Source organism: Eurytemora carolleeae, unplaced genomic scaffold (assembly GCF_000591075.1).
Source record: "Eurytemora carolleeae unplaced genomic scaffold, Eaff_2.0 scaffold1332, whole genome shotgun sequence".
Lineage (NCBI taxonomy): Eukaryota > Metazoa > Arthropoda > Copepoda > Calanoida > Temoridae > Eurytemora > Eurytemora carolleeae.
In genome coordinates, this window is record NW_019397218.1 from 22,078 (window position 1) to 39,545 (window position 17,468).

The 17,468-nt window shown below is 32.6% G+C and overlaps 1 protein-coding gene across 1 annotated transcript; it reads right to left on the minus strand.

Annotated features, from left to right (window-relative positions):
* Positions 1-1,478: 1,478 nt before the first annotated feature.
* LOC111712820 (uncharacterized) lies at positions 1,479-15,544 on the minus strand. Its single transcript, XM_023487554.1, has 12 exons — positions 15,417-15,544; positions 14,926-15,029; positions 13,889-14,014; positions 11,725-11,794; positions 10,483-10,713; positions 9,732-9,800; positions 8,052-8,148; positions 5,896-6,042; positions 4,436-4,545; positions 2,782-2,875; positions 2,425-2,524; positions 1,479-1,631 (listed from the first exon to the last, which is right to left on the minus strand). The coding sequence occupies exons 1-11, from the start codon at positions 15,472-15,474 to the stop codon at positions 2,425-2,427; spliced, it is 1,206 nt and encodes a 401-aa protein (XP_023343322.1). The 5' UTR covers positions 15,475-15,544; the 3' UTR covers positions 1,479-1,631.
* Positions 15,545-17,468: the final 1,924 nt, after the last annotated feature.

Sequence of the window (17,468 nt, forward strand, 5' to 3'; positions counted from 1 at the left end):
TCAAACATACATAAGTTCCAATCCTATATTTTAGAGTTATATGACTAATAAGAACAAAAGATTGTTAGATAACATAAAAACACATTTAATACACGAATTAAAATACGCAAATGTGTTGCTAATTGTAATGAATTTTGCAATGTATCGCTGACTATCTACCTTACTGTGCTATTCATATTTTGTATTATAATTCTATCTTTAGTTTTTGTGACCTGGCCGGTCATACCGGCCCGTATAACCATGTTTATAAATAAAGCAGTTGTATACAGACTCTTGTTCAGTAGAGACGGAATCAGTCTGGTTAGACTGATAATTAGAGTTAGAGGGGGTTTACCCATACAGAAGTCAGGGTTGACTGATTATTAGAGTTAGAGGCAGTTTAGCTATAAAGATTTAGTGAGGAGGGATGGGCTATAGATTATTGCACTAATATTAAAGTTGTCGGTTATACATAAGTCGTATAGATTTTTTCAAATCTTTTTTATCTGTCTTAACTTTTAGCGCGCATCCTTGACTAACCTGCTTTTCTAGAATTGACAGAATACATATTTGCCAAAAACATGGAGTGTAAAAAGTTTTTTATTCGTTATAGTAAAAAATTCTTAATCCATTTCTTTCTAATAAAGGACTTCAGACTTCGTTCCTCCCTACCTACATTTTTCCTCCTATATCTTTACTTTCTTTCTAATACAGGACTTCTGACTTCCTTCCTCCCTACCTACATTTTTCCTGCTTTTATCTTTACTTTCTTTCTAATACAGGACTTTTGCTTCCTTCCTCCCTACCTACATTTTTCCTTCTATATCTTTACTTTCTTTCTAATACAGGACTTCTGACTTCCTTCCTCCCTACCTACATTTTTCCTTCTTTATTTTTACTTTCTTTCGTCTATTTTACTTTTTCCTAAAACTCAGGTAATTTTCCTAAAAATCAGATAATTTAAAACAAATATTTCGAAAATATTTTTATTTCACGAGGCTTTTTGCCTTACCAGATTGTTTTGGTGTTGTAATTTTCTTGTTCTTCACGATTTTCCAAGTTTGAAAGCGAAATAAATGAAATGTCTTATTTACCCTGTTGTCTACGGGCTGTGAACCCTGCCGTCTACTGGCTGCGAACCTTGCCGTCTACTGGCTCTGAACCCTGCCGTCTACTGGCTCTGAACCCTGCCGTCTACTGGCTGTGAACCCTGCCGTCCACTGGCTGCGAACCTTGCCGTCTACTGGCTCTGAACCCTGCCGTCTGCTGGCTGTGTATACCGCCGTTGACGGCAGAGATCAGTTTAGCGACTGGTCAAAATCATTAAATTAGGTTAGATTACTTAATATCTTTGGAGTTGCTTTGTCTCTAGTTTTCATTTTTGATTGAAGCAAAAACTTATTTAGCTAGTTACTTGTACTTGTACAATTTATCATACATAGATTTGTATTTAGATTTGTTTATTATTGCACAATTATTAAACACATTATTGTTTTATATTTAAAATACTTTGGTTTAATTTTGTATACTTTTGTGTAACATTGTTTTATCCATTTACTGTACTGCAGTCATATATATATATATTTCAATAAATAAATAAATAAATATTTAAGATGTTGGAAAATTTCTTTCAATTAAGCTTGCCACTGGATCTGAAACAAAATGATAATTAATAATAAAACAAAAACAACACAAAATACAATTTTAAAATCAATTTGTTTATCTTTCTACAGTTTATTTTTTGAAAATAAATCCCCCTTAAATATTATAAATATATATTTTGCAAAAATCCGATTAATTTTGATAAAATTGATAAAAATCAGAGTAATTCAAAATACTGTTTCACCCAAAAAGGATGAGACTGTAAAGACGACCGGAAACACTTGAAATAAAACAATTTTAAGGCTAAATTATCTATTCTCATGGCTTGTTCAAAGGTTTAAAAACGAAACAAACTTTACAGTTGCAGTGAATCGTGAAATATAAGGAAACAAACAGTTTTGATTCCGCACAGTCGTCTCTGAAGATGTATCATTTAAGGGTGACCCTGAAGCATTTTCAATTTTAATTATGAGTAAATCATAATAATTTATTATTTATTACTTATAATTATCTTTAAGTGAAAGGACATGACTGATTTCAATCAAACAACATTTATGTATAATTAGACGAATATAGCCTTCTACCCTCTTCTTTTACCAACACTTTTAAATTGACATTTTTGTACATGCTTAATGTAAAAGAACGGACTAAACAAATTCCTTACAATCGTCTCTGAAGTCTCATCCTTTGTGGGTGTAACCCTGTATAGTAGTTTAAACCCCATTGAAAAATATCAAGCCGACAATTTATAAATTCTTTCAATAACTTCGAACTTCTGGTATAAACTGTATGAAAATCAGATTCAGAAGAAAAAAACACGAATAACTTAATTTTTTCTTTTACCTAAACTCTTAAGTCTTCAATTTTATAATGAAGTTTTTGTTGTCTGTTTTTCAAGAACTGTTGAACCTTGCTGCCCCGGAATTCTGGTGAGGGTTGAAACCTTTTAAATAAATCAAACCATTAAAAATGACGAATGACTTTAAACTTTTTAGAATTTAAAATTAAATGCCGATATTCAGTGAATTAAGAAATTTTGAAATTGAATTTCTTCAGCTTAAAAGTCCTTTATGCTGATTAAGCTGAATTCATTATCGGTTTAAAAACACTGCAATTTTTATTTTAAAAGAAAAAACACAAAAAATCTTTTCATTTTTAGAATATTATTGTTATGTATTTCCTGTAAATATTTCTACTAACCGGAAGTTATTAAAAGATGCAGGTCTAAGCCTGGCTAGGAAAGCTGGCAGGTCAACTTGACGAATAGGTCGACGAAACTTGACATTTCTGTATCCTAAAAGTTAAAAATCAAAGGAACTGAAATTTTGCCACAAACTCCTATTTTTTAATCCCTTTATCTTCGCAATCTATACAGGATCTCTGTATACAGAATACTGTTGTACTAGGATACATATGAGGATCATCTGTATCCAGGATATTATTGTACCTGGATGCATATGAGGATCATCTGTACCAGGACATTATTGTACCAGGATACATATGAGGATCATCTGTATCCAGAATATTGTTGTACTAGGATACATATGAGGATCATCTGTATCCAGAATATTGTTGTACTAGGATACATATGAGGATCATCTGTATCCAGAATATTGTTGTACTAGGATACATATGAGGATCATCTGTATCCAGAATATTGTTGTACTAGGATACATATGAGGATCATCTGTATCCAGGAAATTGTTGAACTAGGATACATATGAGGATCATCTGTATCCAGGATATTATTGTACCTGGATGCATATGAGAATCATCTGTATCCAGGATATTATTGTATCTGGATGAATATGAGGATCATCTGTATCCAGGATATTATTGTACAAGGATGCATATGAGAATCATCTGTATCAAGGATATTATTGTACCTGGATGCATATGAGGATCATCTGTATCCAGGATATTATTGCACCTGGATGCATATGAGGATCATCTGTATCCAGGATATTATTGTACAAGGATGAATATGAGAATCATCTGTATCCAAGAAATTATTGTACCTGGATACAGGTGAGGGTCATCTGTATCCAGGATATTATTGTACCTGGATGCATATGAGAATCATCTGTATCCAGGATATTATTGTACCTGGATGCATATGAGGATCATCTGTATCCAGGATATTACTGCACCTTGATGCATATGAGGATCATCTGTATCCAGAGTATTATTGAACCTGGATGCATATGAGGATCATCTGTATCCAGGGTATTATTGAACCTGGATGCATATGAGGATCATCTGTATCCAGGATATTATTGCACCTGGATGCATATGAGGATCATCAGTATCCAGGATATTATTGTACCTGGATGCATATGAGGATCATCTGTATCCAGGATATTATTGTACCTGGATGAATATGAGGATCATCTGTATCCAGGATATTATTGTACAAGGATGCATATGAGAATCATCTGTATCCAGGATATTATTGTACCTGGATACATGTGAGGATCTTCTGTATCCAGGATATTATTGTACCTGGATTCATATGAGAATCATCTGTATCCAGGATATTATTGTACCTGGATGCATATTAGGATCATCTGTATCCAGGATATTATTGCACCCGGATGCATATGTGGATCATCTGTATCCAGGGTATTATTGAACCTGGATGCATATGAGGATCATCTGTATCCAGGGTATTCTTGCACCTGGATGCATATGAGGATCATCTGTATCCAGGATATTTTTGCACCTGGATGCATATGAGGATCATCTGTATCCAGGGTATTATTGAACCTGGATGCATATGAGGATCATCTGTAACTAGGATATTATTGTACCTGGATGCATGTGAGGATCATCTGTATCCAGGGTATTATTGTACCTGGATGCATGTGAGGATCATCTGTATCTAGGGGTAGAGCAAAGGCAGGATTAGAGGGCCCAGGGAGAGGAATATATTCAACTGTATGGAACGGATCCAAGGGAGGATACCTGAAATATAGTACTGAGAACTTTTAAACAGGGATTCTTTAATTTCCTTGCACCTCCCTTTAGGTATTTTAATACAGTCCCTTTGTTGCTTGCCAATCATTCTCAGAGCTCGAAACATTTTTTAAAAAATATTTACAAATCTTATGAGTTCAAATCCTTAATTCAAAAGTTTAGAACTTCCCACGCCTCCCTCCTCTCTCGCCCCCGCCCATTAAATGCGTCATTGAAAAAAAGATCTTATATTTGATTTACTGTTAACCGAAGCTTTTTAGTCGAGGAGATCTAAAGAAAATGTCAAGATGTAATAAATATAGTAGTAAACACCCATATATGTAAACCTCAACTTCCCTATATGCATTACATGATTACATTATCTGTATCCTAATTACGCTTGTTAATGTCTTAGAAAACCTATCGGTCATCATTAACATTTACTACAATTAAGTTTAATTACGTTCATTAATTTATCATTTATTTAATGGAGTTTGTGAATGCCAGAAATGAGTGGAAAATGCAAATCAAACCCAACTAAAACCAATATTTTGATATACATCAAGATATTTTTCTGGGGGGGGGGGGTAAAAAAAATGCTAGGGGGGTAAAACATTTCTAAATTTTCCCCCCCCCCCCCTACAGAATCCTTATTTACGCCCCTGAATCCTTGCCATTCCTTTTCTCCCCCCCCCCTTACCGGAAAAACCCATGTATCCCCTTACTTACGCATGTACTTTTACCTAACATAATTATATTCTTACCATTTTATAACCGTATTTTTTCCCTTTTACCCCCCTCCCTCCTTACTTTCCTATATTATTGTGTCTCTAATGTCATTTATAATAATTCTATCTTTCAATTTAGGTTCATTACTTACAGAGAAAATCTGAACTGGAAACACATTCCTGATTTAAAATACGTTCCCAACTTAGAACGCGTATTTTAACCGTTCTTTTCAACCAATTCCCGTTCCGTTCCGTTCTTTTACTAATCGTTCCAAAATTTTTAAGAACGCGTTCTGAGCGTTCGTTTTTTTCGGAACGATGGGATCGTTCTTGATCGTTCCGTTCGTTCTCGGGAAAGAACGATCGTTCCACCAGGAACGAGCCCAGCCCTAGCTATAGAGTGTAAAAATCGACTTGATTGCTCGACATACAGGAGTTGACTTGGGATAGGAGAGAAGGTCGTTTTTCCGCTGTTCTAAGTTTTGTCTGATCTGGCATTCGACCGGCAGGTCAGTAGTTAGCTGGTCAGCGGGATAGCTATACCCATTACTAGGGAGTGTTTTCAGCAGATTAATGCTTGTCTTACAGAACGATTAAGCGGCCTGATTGCTGCTTTCTGGTCATACAATACCTGGGGGGAGGTCTGTTATCAGCTGGTTTAAATTGTCTGACTGGTCGGTTAACCGGTCTGCCTGCAACCAGCTGGTCATCTAAGGAACCGGGTTGGAACCCCTGGGCTGTGTGGGAGGGACCAAAACCAGCAAAGTTGTAGATTTTACTATAATAGAAAACATTCTAATATATTGTAGAAAAGTATTTCTTGGCATGATCTATGCGATTATACCTTCCTGCAAATGTCATACACAGAATTTGTAACATCAATTCCCATTGCGACAAAATTATACAGTGGCCAGCGTTTATATCAACACAATAATTTGTAATTCATTCTAATTGAAAGCTTGGTTAAGATCAAAATTTAAAAACTTCTTTATTCTGTTGCTTTGAGCGCCGACAGTTCCACACAACCTATTTCCAGGGGGGGTGGTATCTAAAAATTAGAAAGCTACTTTTTCCGAGTACCAACTTAAAAGCCTCCTCTGGCCATTATTATTATTTTTTTTTTAAATCTTCCAAATTGGAGAAAACTACTTAAAATGTCGTCTTATTTAGATCATTTTCTTACAAAATTATTCACTATACAATAGAAAATAAGACTTAAAGGACATTATTCAGAATTTGTATAAGAATTTGTATTAAACAAATTCTGAATAAAAATAATGCTCTTCCCTCATTTGTATATACATGTTAGCTATAGATAGCTGGTTAAACGGATTGACCCAATGGGCTGACATTTTTATGGAACCCTATAGTACAGGGTGTCCCAAAAAACAAGGGAATTCAGTGACAAATTCGATATCGTCTTTGTTATGAATTAGCATTGTAATACCTAGTTTCAAAAGCCATAATAGAATCAAGGGCGTATACAGGGGGGGGCATGGGGGGCAGTGCCCCCCCCTAGACTTGTAAAGGGGGGGGGGCGTAGCCCCCCCCTAGAATTCTGCAAGCCTTTCACACTTTTCAAATCTTAACTGAAGAGTGAAGAACAGAAAAAAAATAAGTTTGCTTTTCATGATTATTATAAAAAATCAAAATTTTAAAATATATATAATTACAGTGCAGTGCTCATGCTGTAACCAAGTTAACCTAACCAACCTAACCTAATTTTAACTTTTAAGTTCACAGAGTACACAGAGTTTAGTTGGGTTCAGAGAACACACAGTCTGCATACATTTGTACAGCTCACACACTTTACATTATATGCTAGTCTTGTTTAGTAGTGATGTGAGTCTGTTAAAAGTTGCCGTTGTGACTGGTATCTGTGAATTGCTGATTAATAATTATCATGAATCAAATACTGTTATTTATAAGCCTTGAGTTATCATTCATTCTTAGATTGCAGCAATTGTACTCCTACTTTTTTTCACAACAGAAACTTTTACAAGTCATAATTATTTTCTGGACCTTTGTACTTCTTTTCATCTCATAGAATTTAAGTTTAAGTTAAGTTTTTATTTTCAAAAATGTCGTTTACTATCTCTAGTTTAAATACTAAATATACCTATAAAAGTATAATAAAATGTCGATTTTTTAGAAACAATGCTTAGAAGGTAATTATTTGGACTGTATGTGTGACTTTTAAGTATCTTATACTTATGCCTGATATCCAAGAAGCCAAGTGTTATGAATTTACAGTTCCAATTTTGCCCCCCCCTAGGAGCTCCTAGGGGGGGGCAAAAATTTTTTTTGCGCTTCGCGCAAATCTTGCCCCCCCCTACATTTATTTCTGTATACGCCCTTGAATAGAATTATTATGTCTGCTAGAGTTTATTTAATGAAAAGGGTAAAAGACTACAAAGATGTGTATATAATGTCTCCGCAAGATGAACACGGACAAGTTTACTCTGTTTGTATACTGCAATTTTTTTGTTTTAACTAATACAACTGTATGCAGTCAAAACATAAACAAACAACATGTGAATATAGCAGACGAAACTCTTACAGCTTTCTCAGTAGTTATCACCATACTAAATCAAAGAATTATTTGAAGAGACGATATCGAATTCGTCACTAAATTCCCATGTTTATTGGGACACCCTGTATCCCAGGGATAACAATTTCAATTTTGATTTTTGAAAAAAAATCTTATTTTATTTTGTTAAAATTCGATGTAAAATATATTCTACGGGCAACACCGGGCAATTCAACTCGTGATCAATAAATTCTTACCCTGGAGTAAGATCAGGAGTTGGAAAGGAAATGCTGAAAGGGGATGAGGATTGGAAGGAGGAATAGAATGATGGGAAGGAGGAGGAGGAGGAAGGTGCTATGAAAATGAGAAAGATTAGAATAATTTAGCGCATTTTAAGGGATGTCAATTAAATAACCGAAGGGGGTTTTGATGTCCATTGATTCTAACATTTCTGAGGGTAACTGACATACCTAGCCTGTTTAGGGCTGGTTTTCACTCTTGCCTTAACAAGTGAAAAACATTTGAAATCTGATAGGAATTCTTCATTAAACAATTATTCAAAAATCTTCAAACACAATCACAATAACTCAAAAAATGTTCTATCAAATCAAATCAAATCAAATCACCACTTTTCCAGAATGATGCCCATATCTCAATTTTCAAAATTCATTATAAATACAATTTTGTATAAAAATGGTAGTTTTAAACAGATCCTATTCAGCAAATACGCAACCAATCTTAAAACGAAAATATCCCAGGGAAACTTTTAGATTTTCTCCAATTATTATTTTATAAGTTCTATTTTTATTTTTAATAGATATAATTGACAACATTATTTATAAGTCCGTATTACGTCTAGGGTTCTTAATTGTTTTTGAAAACGATTGTTTCGTATTAAGGAAAAAAAACGATAGTTTTTAAAAAACGACCTACTCGTTTTGAACTTTTAGAAAACGAATAACGATCGTTTTTATACAATTTTTTTCAATGATAAATATCTTAACGATCATTAACAAAGGGTCGTCGTTAACGATCGTTAAAAAAAAAAAAAAAAAAAAAAAAACTTTATAAAAACTGTCGTTTTTGAAAAAAATTAAAAATCGAATGTCGTCTTATTTGAAGGTAAAAAGTTGTGGGGGAGCTAAAACTTCTTGGTGTTTTCTTTAAAACTGCTCAATGATAAGTACCGATGACCTTAAGGGCAGTTTCCTCTCTGCTCCTCTCTTCATTAACGATCCTTGACGAAGGGTCGTCGTTAACGATCGTTTAGGAAGGGTAGTCGTTAATGATCGTTAACAAAGGATCGTCGTTAACGATCGTTAAAAAAGGGTCGTCTTTAACGATCGTTAACAAATGGTCGTCATTAATGATAGTTAACAAAGGGACGTCGTTAACGATCGTTAACGAATTGGCGAGGTTTATAAAAAAACGATTACTTCGTTTTCGTTTCGTTTTCTTTTTCTGGCGTCGATTTCATAATAATTGAGCATTTTTTAAAAATATGAAAACGTTAAAATCCCTATACGTAACAAGAACTCCCTCCAATGGTAGTGCAGTATAGAAGACAGGTGTATGTCTGTATCATGTGACCGGTACAATGCACTCTCATCGGCGGGAGTTCTTGTGACGTAATACAGACTTACAAATAATATTATCAATTATATCTATTAGAAATAAAAATAAAAACTATAAAATAATAATTGGAGAAAACCTCAGTTAGAATTAGGTTTCTCTGGAATTTCTATACAAAATTGTATATTTATGAATTTTTGTATAAATTTGACATAGTTTTATATCAATTTCTTGAGACAGGAACATCAGATAGAACTTTCATATGTTTCGATTAAGAGCTAAATTGATTAGATTTCAGCCTATACCCCCTTTCATTTTTCCTTTACAGTCCCTTTAATAATCAAAATTTAATTATTTTTTTCTACCTTGTCTTCGAAATCTAGTTTGTCCTTGATTGAATCTCGTTGGTTCCAGGGGTAGTTTACCACTTTCATCTCATAGTTAAGTTTTATCATTATTATCATTATAATTAAAATACTTTGAAACTATCATATCATTATTATTATTGTAGATATGTACCCCCCCCCCCCTTCTAATTATTCTACCCTACATGCAAATCCTAGAATAATGTGTTTAAATGTTGCTGAGATTGCACCATACGAGCAATCAGTCCAGATTTTAATCCAGTGTTTAGATAAAAAAGCAAACCAGCTCAGCGCAAATCAAGAGTTCAGAAAAAAAGTAAGAAATATTGAAAGGTCATCTGATATCATATAAAGCTTTAAAGAATATTGTAAAATTTTAAATTATTAAAATTAAAAATAATCATCATTTTTATAGTTTATGTAATTATAATACTAATTATAAAATTAGTATATCAGTAATATTTTCAATATGATTATACAACATAATCATTGACATTATCATTATAATTGTCAAATTATTACAATTATCATTATCCTAAAGATAATTATTATGAATGCAATAAATATGATGATTATCATACAATTAATTCATCATCAATTAATTACAATTAAAAAATGTATCATCATAATTATTAAGACCAAAAAAATCGTAAGCTTATAACTTAATTAACCATACCATCATCCTAATTTCAAAGCCATTATGATGATCATTTGTTATCCTTTGAATGAAAAACATCATGATTCATCTTACCAACTTTTACAGGCTGGTTCGGTTTATAGTCTTCAGCTTTATCTTGCTGAGTCAACACAGGTTCAGGTTCAGTAGCATCAAGAACAACTTCCTCTTCTACATTCTCTTCATAGACTACATTTACAGGTTCAGAAGCATAAAGTGGACCCACTTCTTCTTGGTCTAAATTCTCTTCATAAATTTTATTGTCAGCTTCTACTTTATCAAGAAAAGAAGGTTTTAGATCTTGCTCTAAAATATAAATATTAACCTTTCCTATACTTTTTCTTTAAACATACTTCGAATATAGGAAACAATGTGAAGGAGATTAAAAATTTTCTTTTTTGTCAAAAATTTTACAAACAAGGTATTTTTCAATCAGTTGGTTTCAAAATGGCAGTTTGTCTTCTTATTGAATGCATAAATTAACAATGAAAAAATGGCCAATTAATCAAATAAACCGATATCTCAGGAACTTTTGTGAGTATTGATAACCTTACACGCTAAATCTCGATATCAAATGTGGACACTTTAGAATTCGAGGATAATGCTTGATCCCTATAACATACGGTTAGGCTTGCAGGGCACAGCATACCGTTAGTTATCTAAGAGGAATTTGTTAACCCTATTCAGGGCCAGTCTGATACCAGGTTTATCCAAAAAAAGACCTCTTATATTTCCTTAATTTGATACAAATCTTTAGCATTTAATACAGGTTTGGAAAACCGTTGGGCTTTTATTTAATGATCTGCCAAAAAATTTGCAAATTTTGCAAAATTTCAAATATTTATTACAATCTCAAGGGATTAAGAAAAAATGTTTAAAAACAGAAAGTGCGAATTCTCTTTGAAGGCATCTGTCTAAAAATGCCTCCAGAATTTCGTCGGGTATAGGCAAAATAAGGAATTCAGGCAGTAGGTATAAAATCACAGTTTTAAGCCTAAAGTAAGGGGCATGTATTAGTTATCTTTAAAAAAACGTCAGGGGGTCCCAGGAATACCCCCCCCCCAGCCGGAATAGGGTTAGTCCGTCTGCATAAGAAAGAGATCAACGCTTGATCCCGGATATATAGCACAAAAGAGCTCACTATTGATCTTATTTTCGTAGACATATTTTGTAAAGGGTTTGTTTTCGACTGGTATCAGTATTATCTAAAAATGTTTAAGTTCTGGTCAAAAAAAAGTTTCAATGGTAAAAGGTAAATAAATTAATTGATTAATGAGTTGATAAATTGAGAATTGTATAGATAGATCGGAAAGGTTCCTGGAGTGATTATTGAAAATAGCATTGGTGAACTTCGGGATAATTCAGTTTCTCCAAGCTTTAATTCTAACTAAACTATAATGTTATAAATCTTGATTTATCTATATCAGGCTATTCTCGCCATAAAATTGAGGCTTAAAAGTTATGATTAAGTCATTTAAAGAGACTGTTTTTTCTAACGACTCTCCATGTAAACACCAGTGGCACGTCCGATCCACAACGGTATCCTTTTATCTGAGTAACATACAGGAAGATATCCTCGTTTTCTATCTTAAGCAAGTTTAATTCTTAAAATTTCATTTTTTGGCTTTTCAACGTTTATTGGCAAGTCAGTTTTCTAGAGAAACCAGAGTTAAAAGAACATACAAAAAGCTAAGAGTAAAGAACAAGAAAATTTGAATAAAAGTATCAATAGTTTTCCGTTCTCAATTTTGTATTGGGAGAGAAGAATACTTTTTTGGTTCTTGAAAATGGTTCCTGAAGATGTTTCAACCTTACCAAGGAATCATAATATTTACATCAGGACAGTCGTTTTGTGCATTTAGAGAATTTGAAAATAAAATTGCATTAGTTTTCTCAAAGTTAATAGTAAGTTTATTAGACATGTACCAACAAGTTATTTTTTCTAATTCTTTATTTATTGTGTCTGCTAGAGTATTCAAGTTTTTACTTTTTGATGCCACATTTGTGTCGTCGGCAAAGGCTACACTGAAAAGTGTGTTAGATTGGAAGAAGTCATTTACATAGATAATAAACAGTAAACAGCTTAGACTTGATCCTTGAACAAGACCCATCTCTAATATTTCGACTAAGTCCGAGAAGGTACCATTTATATCGACTTTTTGCCCCCTGCCCCGTAAGTAAGATTCAAACCATTGTAATGTGTTGCCCCTTATTCCTGCGTTGTCAAGCTTTTTTAGAAGTATCTTGTAATCAATACAGTCGTAAGCTTTAGAAATATCTAGCATGATAAGTAAAACAGATTCATTATTATTTAGTGCGCTAAAAATATAGCTTAAAAGCTTAGTAATTGCTTGCATAACATTGCGTCCAGGCAAAAAACCAAATTGATTTGTTTTAAAAAAGTTATTATTGTTGAGAAATGAAAGCATTCTTTTATGTAGAATTTTTTCCAATATTTTAGAAAATCCGTTGATTAATCCAATTGGACATACGACTATTTCAAACTTGGTGTTCATGTTTTCATCATACTTAAATTTAGTGACCGGAGTTTTCAAAAGAAAAGAAGGAAGTAAAAAACGTTTCTCATAAAAAAAGGATTCTTAACCCTATCACGAAGGGGTGGGGGGTTTACAATCCCCCTCCCATCTGTAGTTTCAAAATAAGAAAAAAAGAAGCAATGCTCAAAATTTCTTGAACATTATCTGATGTGCTTTTAAAATCTTTCATTAAATCTTTCCTTGCTCACTTACCATTAAACTTTATTTTTTTTTTATGTCCAGGCCTTGAAAAGTAAAGTATGTGTTTGATAACTTTGTCAGTCGTTAGGTTTATGTCTCAATTTATGTTCCATGATTTTTGGACCAGAGACATGTATCACGCTCCCCTATCTCAACTCATGTGGGAGTGGAAACCCTCCCCCAATCTATATTGAACAAAAAAAGCCTATTTTAAGGTAAAATAAAATCTCTATTAATTTATTTCTTTTGTTTTTTGAAAGGAGGCAAAGAACTGGAGAAAAAGATTTGCTTTGATACTTGATAATTTCCAAATTATTGAAAATAAAAATGTTGCTCTAAGAATGAACACGAATTGAAATAAATTGTTTTTATACTTACATACGAAGATACATATGCTATTATAGAAAATTAACAGTGGAGTTTGATGGTGGATAGATAGATAGTTAGTGTGGGATCCTTATATTATAATATTGCTTTGTCACTGTTTATTGAACCCGTAAACATTAAACATTTCAACAATGGTTTCGTCTTCTAGCGGTTATCAAATAACGGAGTAAATCAAAGGTTCAGCATCTTGGAGAAAAATAAACAAATCCATATTTTGGTATAACGGAGAGATTCATTTTAGTTTTTATGCAGGGTGGTCCAATAAACATGAACCAAAGACGACATTCACGAGTTTTTTTATGAAAATATCACGTATATTGGGACACCGTGTATTTATCAATCATACATTATAGTTCCTGAGGGATAGAGAACTGCATAGGAGAGTTCCTGGATAACGTGGATTCCTCCAGGTTGAAGGATACAGTGGGTAAAGAAAACCCCATCGGAGAGTTTCGAGCCAGGTCTGTTTGCTCCAGGTCGGCCTAGATACACAGATATTTGGAAACTATCAGGAATTCAAACCGTCCTTCAAACTCAAGAAATCGAATAAGTTTACAAAAATAACACGTGTGATTAAAATACTTATTCTGAAAATGTGTACTTTGCTTTGTAAAAATAGGGTTAAGTTAAAGGGAAATTTTAGAAATTAACGAAATAGTTTCGTTACTTTTCTTCTTTAAACTTTATCTCAGTAAACATAAGGAAGATATCTTAGTAAAGATAAATTATGAACCATAAACCAATCGGGACCAATTTTCTTTTTGCTTAATTTATCTAAAGGAAAAGGAATTGAGTCTTTGCCACAAAATAAAATTTTCTAATCCCTATCTTTGCAATCTGATGGCGTAAACCTATATCTCAAAATTAGATTGTTTGTTCCAAAAGAATTCATGGTTTGATTATCTAAGGTCTACGACATTGGGTTGCAAAGATATAGGGATTAGAAAATCAGAGTGTGTGGACAAAGTGAAAGTGAAAAAAGTTAGTCAAATACAGTACAGTACAGTACAGTACAGTACAGTACAGTACAGTGAAAAAAGTTAGTCAAATATGCAAAAATATTTGGAAAATTTTAAAAATTAAATTTGTATTTAAGCAAAACTTAAAATGTGCGAATTCTCTTTAAAGGTATCTGTCCAAAAATGTTTCCAAAATTTCTTCGTATAGCCTTGTATTTTCGCGGTGCCAGAGTACCATGATCAGAAGTGTTTTCACTCTAACAATGCAGTTGTTGAAGATGAATTTAAGAAAAAAAATTATTGATGTCAAGTTAAAAGAAAAAGAGAATCAATAAACTTGGTTGTTTGGATTAAATACGCTTTTTATTTGTTTAACGTTATCGTTTAATATAAATATAATATTAATATTTAATTGTTTATGTTCAATAATCCACCTGTCTAGTTGGTAGTGAAAATCCGTCTGAGTTTAGATTACTAGATATTGAAGGAAAACTTGAACTAGATGTAGGGGGCAGCACAGACTTTTCTTTAGGAGACACTAAACACATTCACATAGATCCAGACTGTTGAAAAGTGGCATCAATTTTTTTAAGACTGAGTCGACTTTGAAGTGTCGTAACGTTTTGGCTGTACTGAAACGAATCTGCAATAAAATCAAAAAATATACACGCAAATCTAGCTAAATCAAGTATGTCCGGGCTAAATTGGAATAAGGTCAGTCATTTTTCTTACACTTCATTCAAGATCCAATAATCCTAGCCAGTTCAAACGTTCTCTCATAATTTTTGCATATTTTATAAAACCATTAAAAAACAAGAAATTTATCATATTTTTTATTATCATAAAATAAAATAATTATTATATAATTATCATAATGATATAAATAATTATTCTAATAATTCTTCTTGGATTATTTTTTATATACCTGAATCACAGTGAATCTGCATGATTGCTTGAAAACATAAAAAGATGATTTTCCTCATTTTAAATCTTTAGTTTTTCAACAATAAATTGTAAAACTGATTCTGAAATCCACATTAAAACACATATATCTTTAATCTTTTATGGCGCTTCGGGTCCATCTTTACATCCATCTTTACATCGTAAAATAAAACAAAAAAAAGTTCGCGGATTTTAACAAAAAATTTCGTGGATTTTCAAATTTTCAAAAATTCAATTGAAGACAAATATTTGAAATTTTGACTATTCATAAACGTGAGGTCCCATACAAAATTTGGATTGACGTGTGCTAGATTATTTGTATTAAAAAATGGATAAACTAAATAATTTTTGTGCTGCAACCCACATGACCCCAGGAAAGGTTTAGTACTGTTCGAAATTGAAAGATTTGTAAAATCCATCAATGTAAACTGAAAATCCACTTATTTTTACAATTTCCGATCAAAATGGCGGCTTGAAAAGAAAGTTAACTCAATGCTAAATGTGTTTCTGGATGATTAGAAGTGGCTAAGCGTTCAAAAAGCAAATTATACCTTTCACGTGTTTTACTGATTTACCTTTATGATATTTCTTGCATTCAATATCTTCAGAGTAATATATTTTGGCTTGTCTGTCTGTTTATATATTCAATAAACGTCAAAACGATTAATTTGATTTTACCCAAATTGTTGTGATAACATACCCGAGAAGAGGTAGGTTTCTGACCGATCAACAATTTTTTACTACAAACAGCCAAAGACAGAATAAATTTTTTTTTCCGATTTTAAAGAAAAATCCGCGAAAATGTTTGTTTTTATTATTTTATAATTTACGGAAAGCAATAGGACTATTGCCAAAAATAAGAGTGCGAAGTTTTATTTAAGCCTAGTTACTGGTAAAATAACTGGAATGTTCTTTAAAGTATATATTTGTAGTAAAGATATCACTAAGCAGTCGCTTCTCAAATAAGGGTGTCCCAAAAAACATGGGAATTCAGTGACGAATTCGATATCGTCTTTGTTATGAATTAGCATTAAAATACCTAATTGCAAAAGCCATAATATTATTATGTCTGCTAGAGTTTATTTTATGAAAAGGGTAAAAGACTGTAAAGATGTGTCTAAATTGTCTCCGCAAGATGAACAGTGAAGACGGACAAGTTTACTCTGTTTGTATTCTGTAATTTTCTTGTTTCACTAAGTACATCCGTATGCAGTCAAAACATAAACAAACAAAATGTGAACGTAGCTGACGAAACTCTTACAGATTACAGATTTCTCAGTAGGTATCACTATACTAAATCAAAGAATTATTTGAAAAAACGATATCGAATTCGTCACTGAATTCCGATGTTCATTGGGACACCCTGTGTAGTGCGGACCAGTAACTTTAACGTGTGCATAAAGCAACGGCTGTCTAGTAACTGATTATTCTTAAAAGGCGCAAACTTAATACTACACTTGGCTTATACGATCAATAGATAGATAGATAGATAGATAGATAGATAGATAGATAAATAGATAGATAGATAGCTAGATAGATAGATAGATAGATATATGAATAGATAGATAGATAGATAGATAGATAGATAGATAGATAGATAGATTAAAAATATCTGAAACAAACCTTTAAATTCTCTCAGTCTCAGTTAAACTACTAATTCTTGTTTTAAAAAATTCAAACACATTTTAGAACAAAGAAATTGAAGGTCGAAACTTTTGTATTTTCATTAATTAATCCCATTTACTGTGGGCCGTCGGATTAAGGGTAGACCTTTTAAAAATCAGAAGCCTCAAGAAAACCCTTCTTTAGAACAAAAGCACAAGTCTGCTTTTTTTAACAAAGGAATTGAATTTTTGCCACAAACTCAAATCTTCTGATCCCAATATCTTTGCAACCTGATGGTTCAATTCTTTGATATTTCAAACTTAGATTATTGTATCGATAAGTGTTAATAGTTTGAAATATCTAAGGTCTCCGACATTGGGTTACAAAGATATATAGATTAGAAAATTAGAGTTTGTGGCAAAAACTCAAC

Bases quoted from the DNA above. Each gene is read 5' to 3' on its own strand.
- LOC111712820 (XM_023487554.1), bottom strand. From the start codon at position 15,474: ATGAGGAAAATCATCTTTTTATGTTTTCAAGCAATCATGCAGATTCAC. The intron at 6,043-8,051 runs GTAAGAATTTAT...TTTCTATTATAG, and splicing joins ACTCCTGATCTTACTCCAGG to TAAAATCTACAACTTTGCTG. The intron at 2,525-2,781 runs GTTAGTAGAAAT...TTTATTTAAAAG, and splicing joins GCATCTTTTAATAACTTCCG to GTTTCAACCCTCACCAGAAT.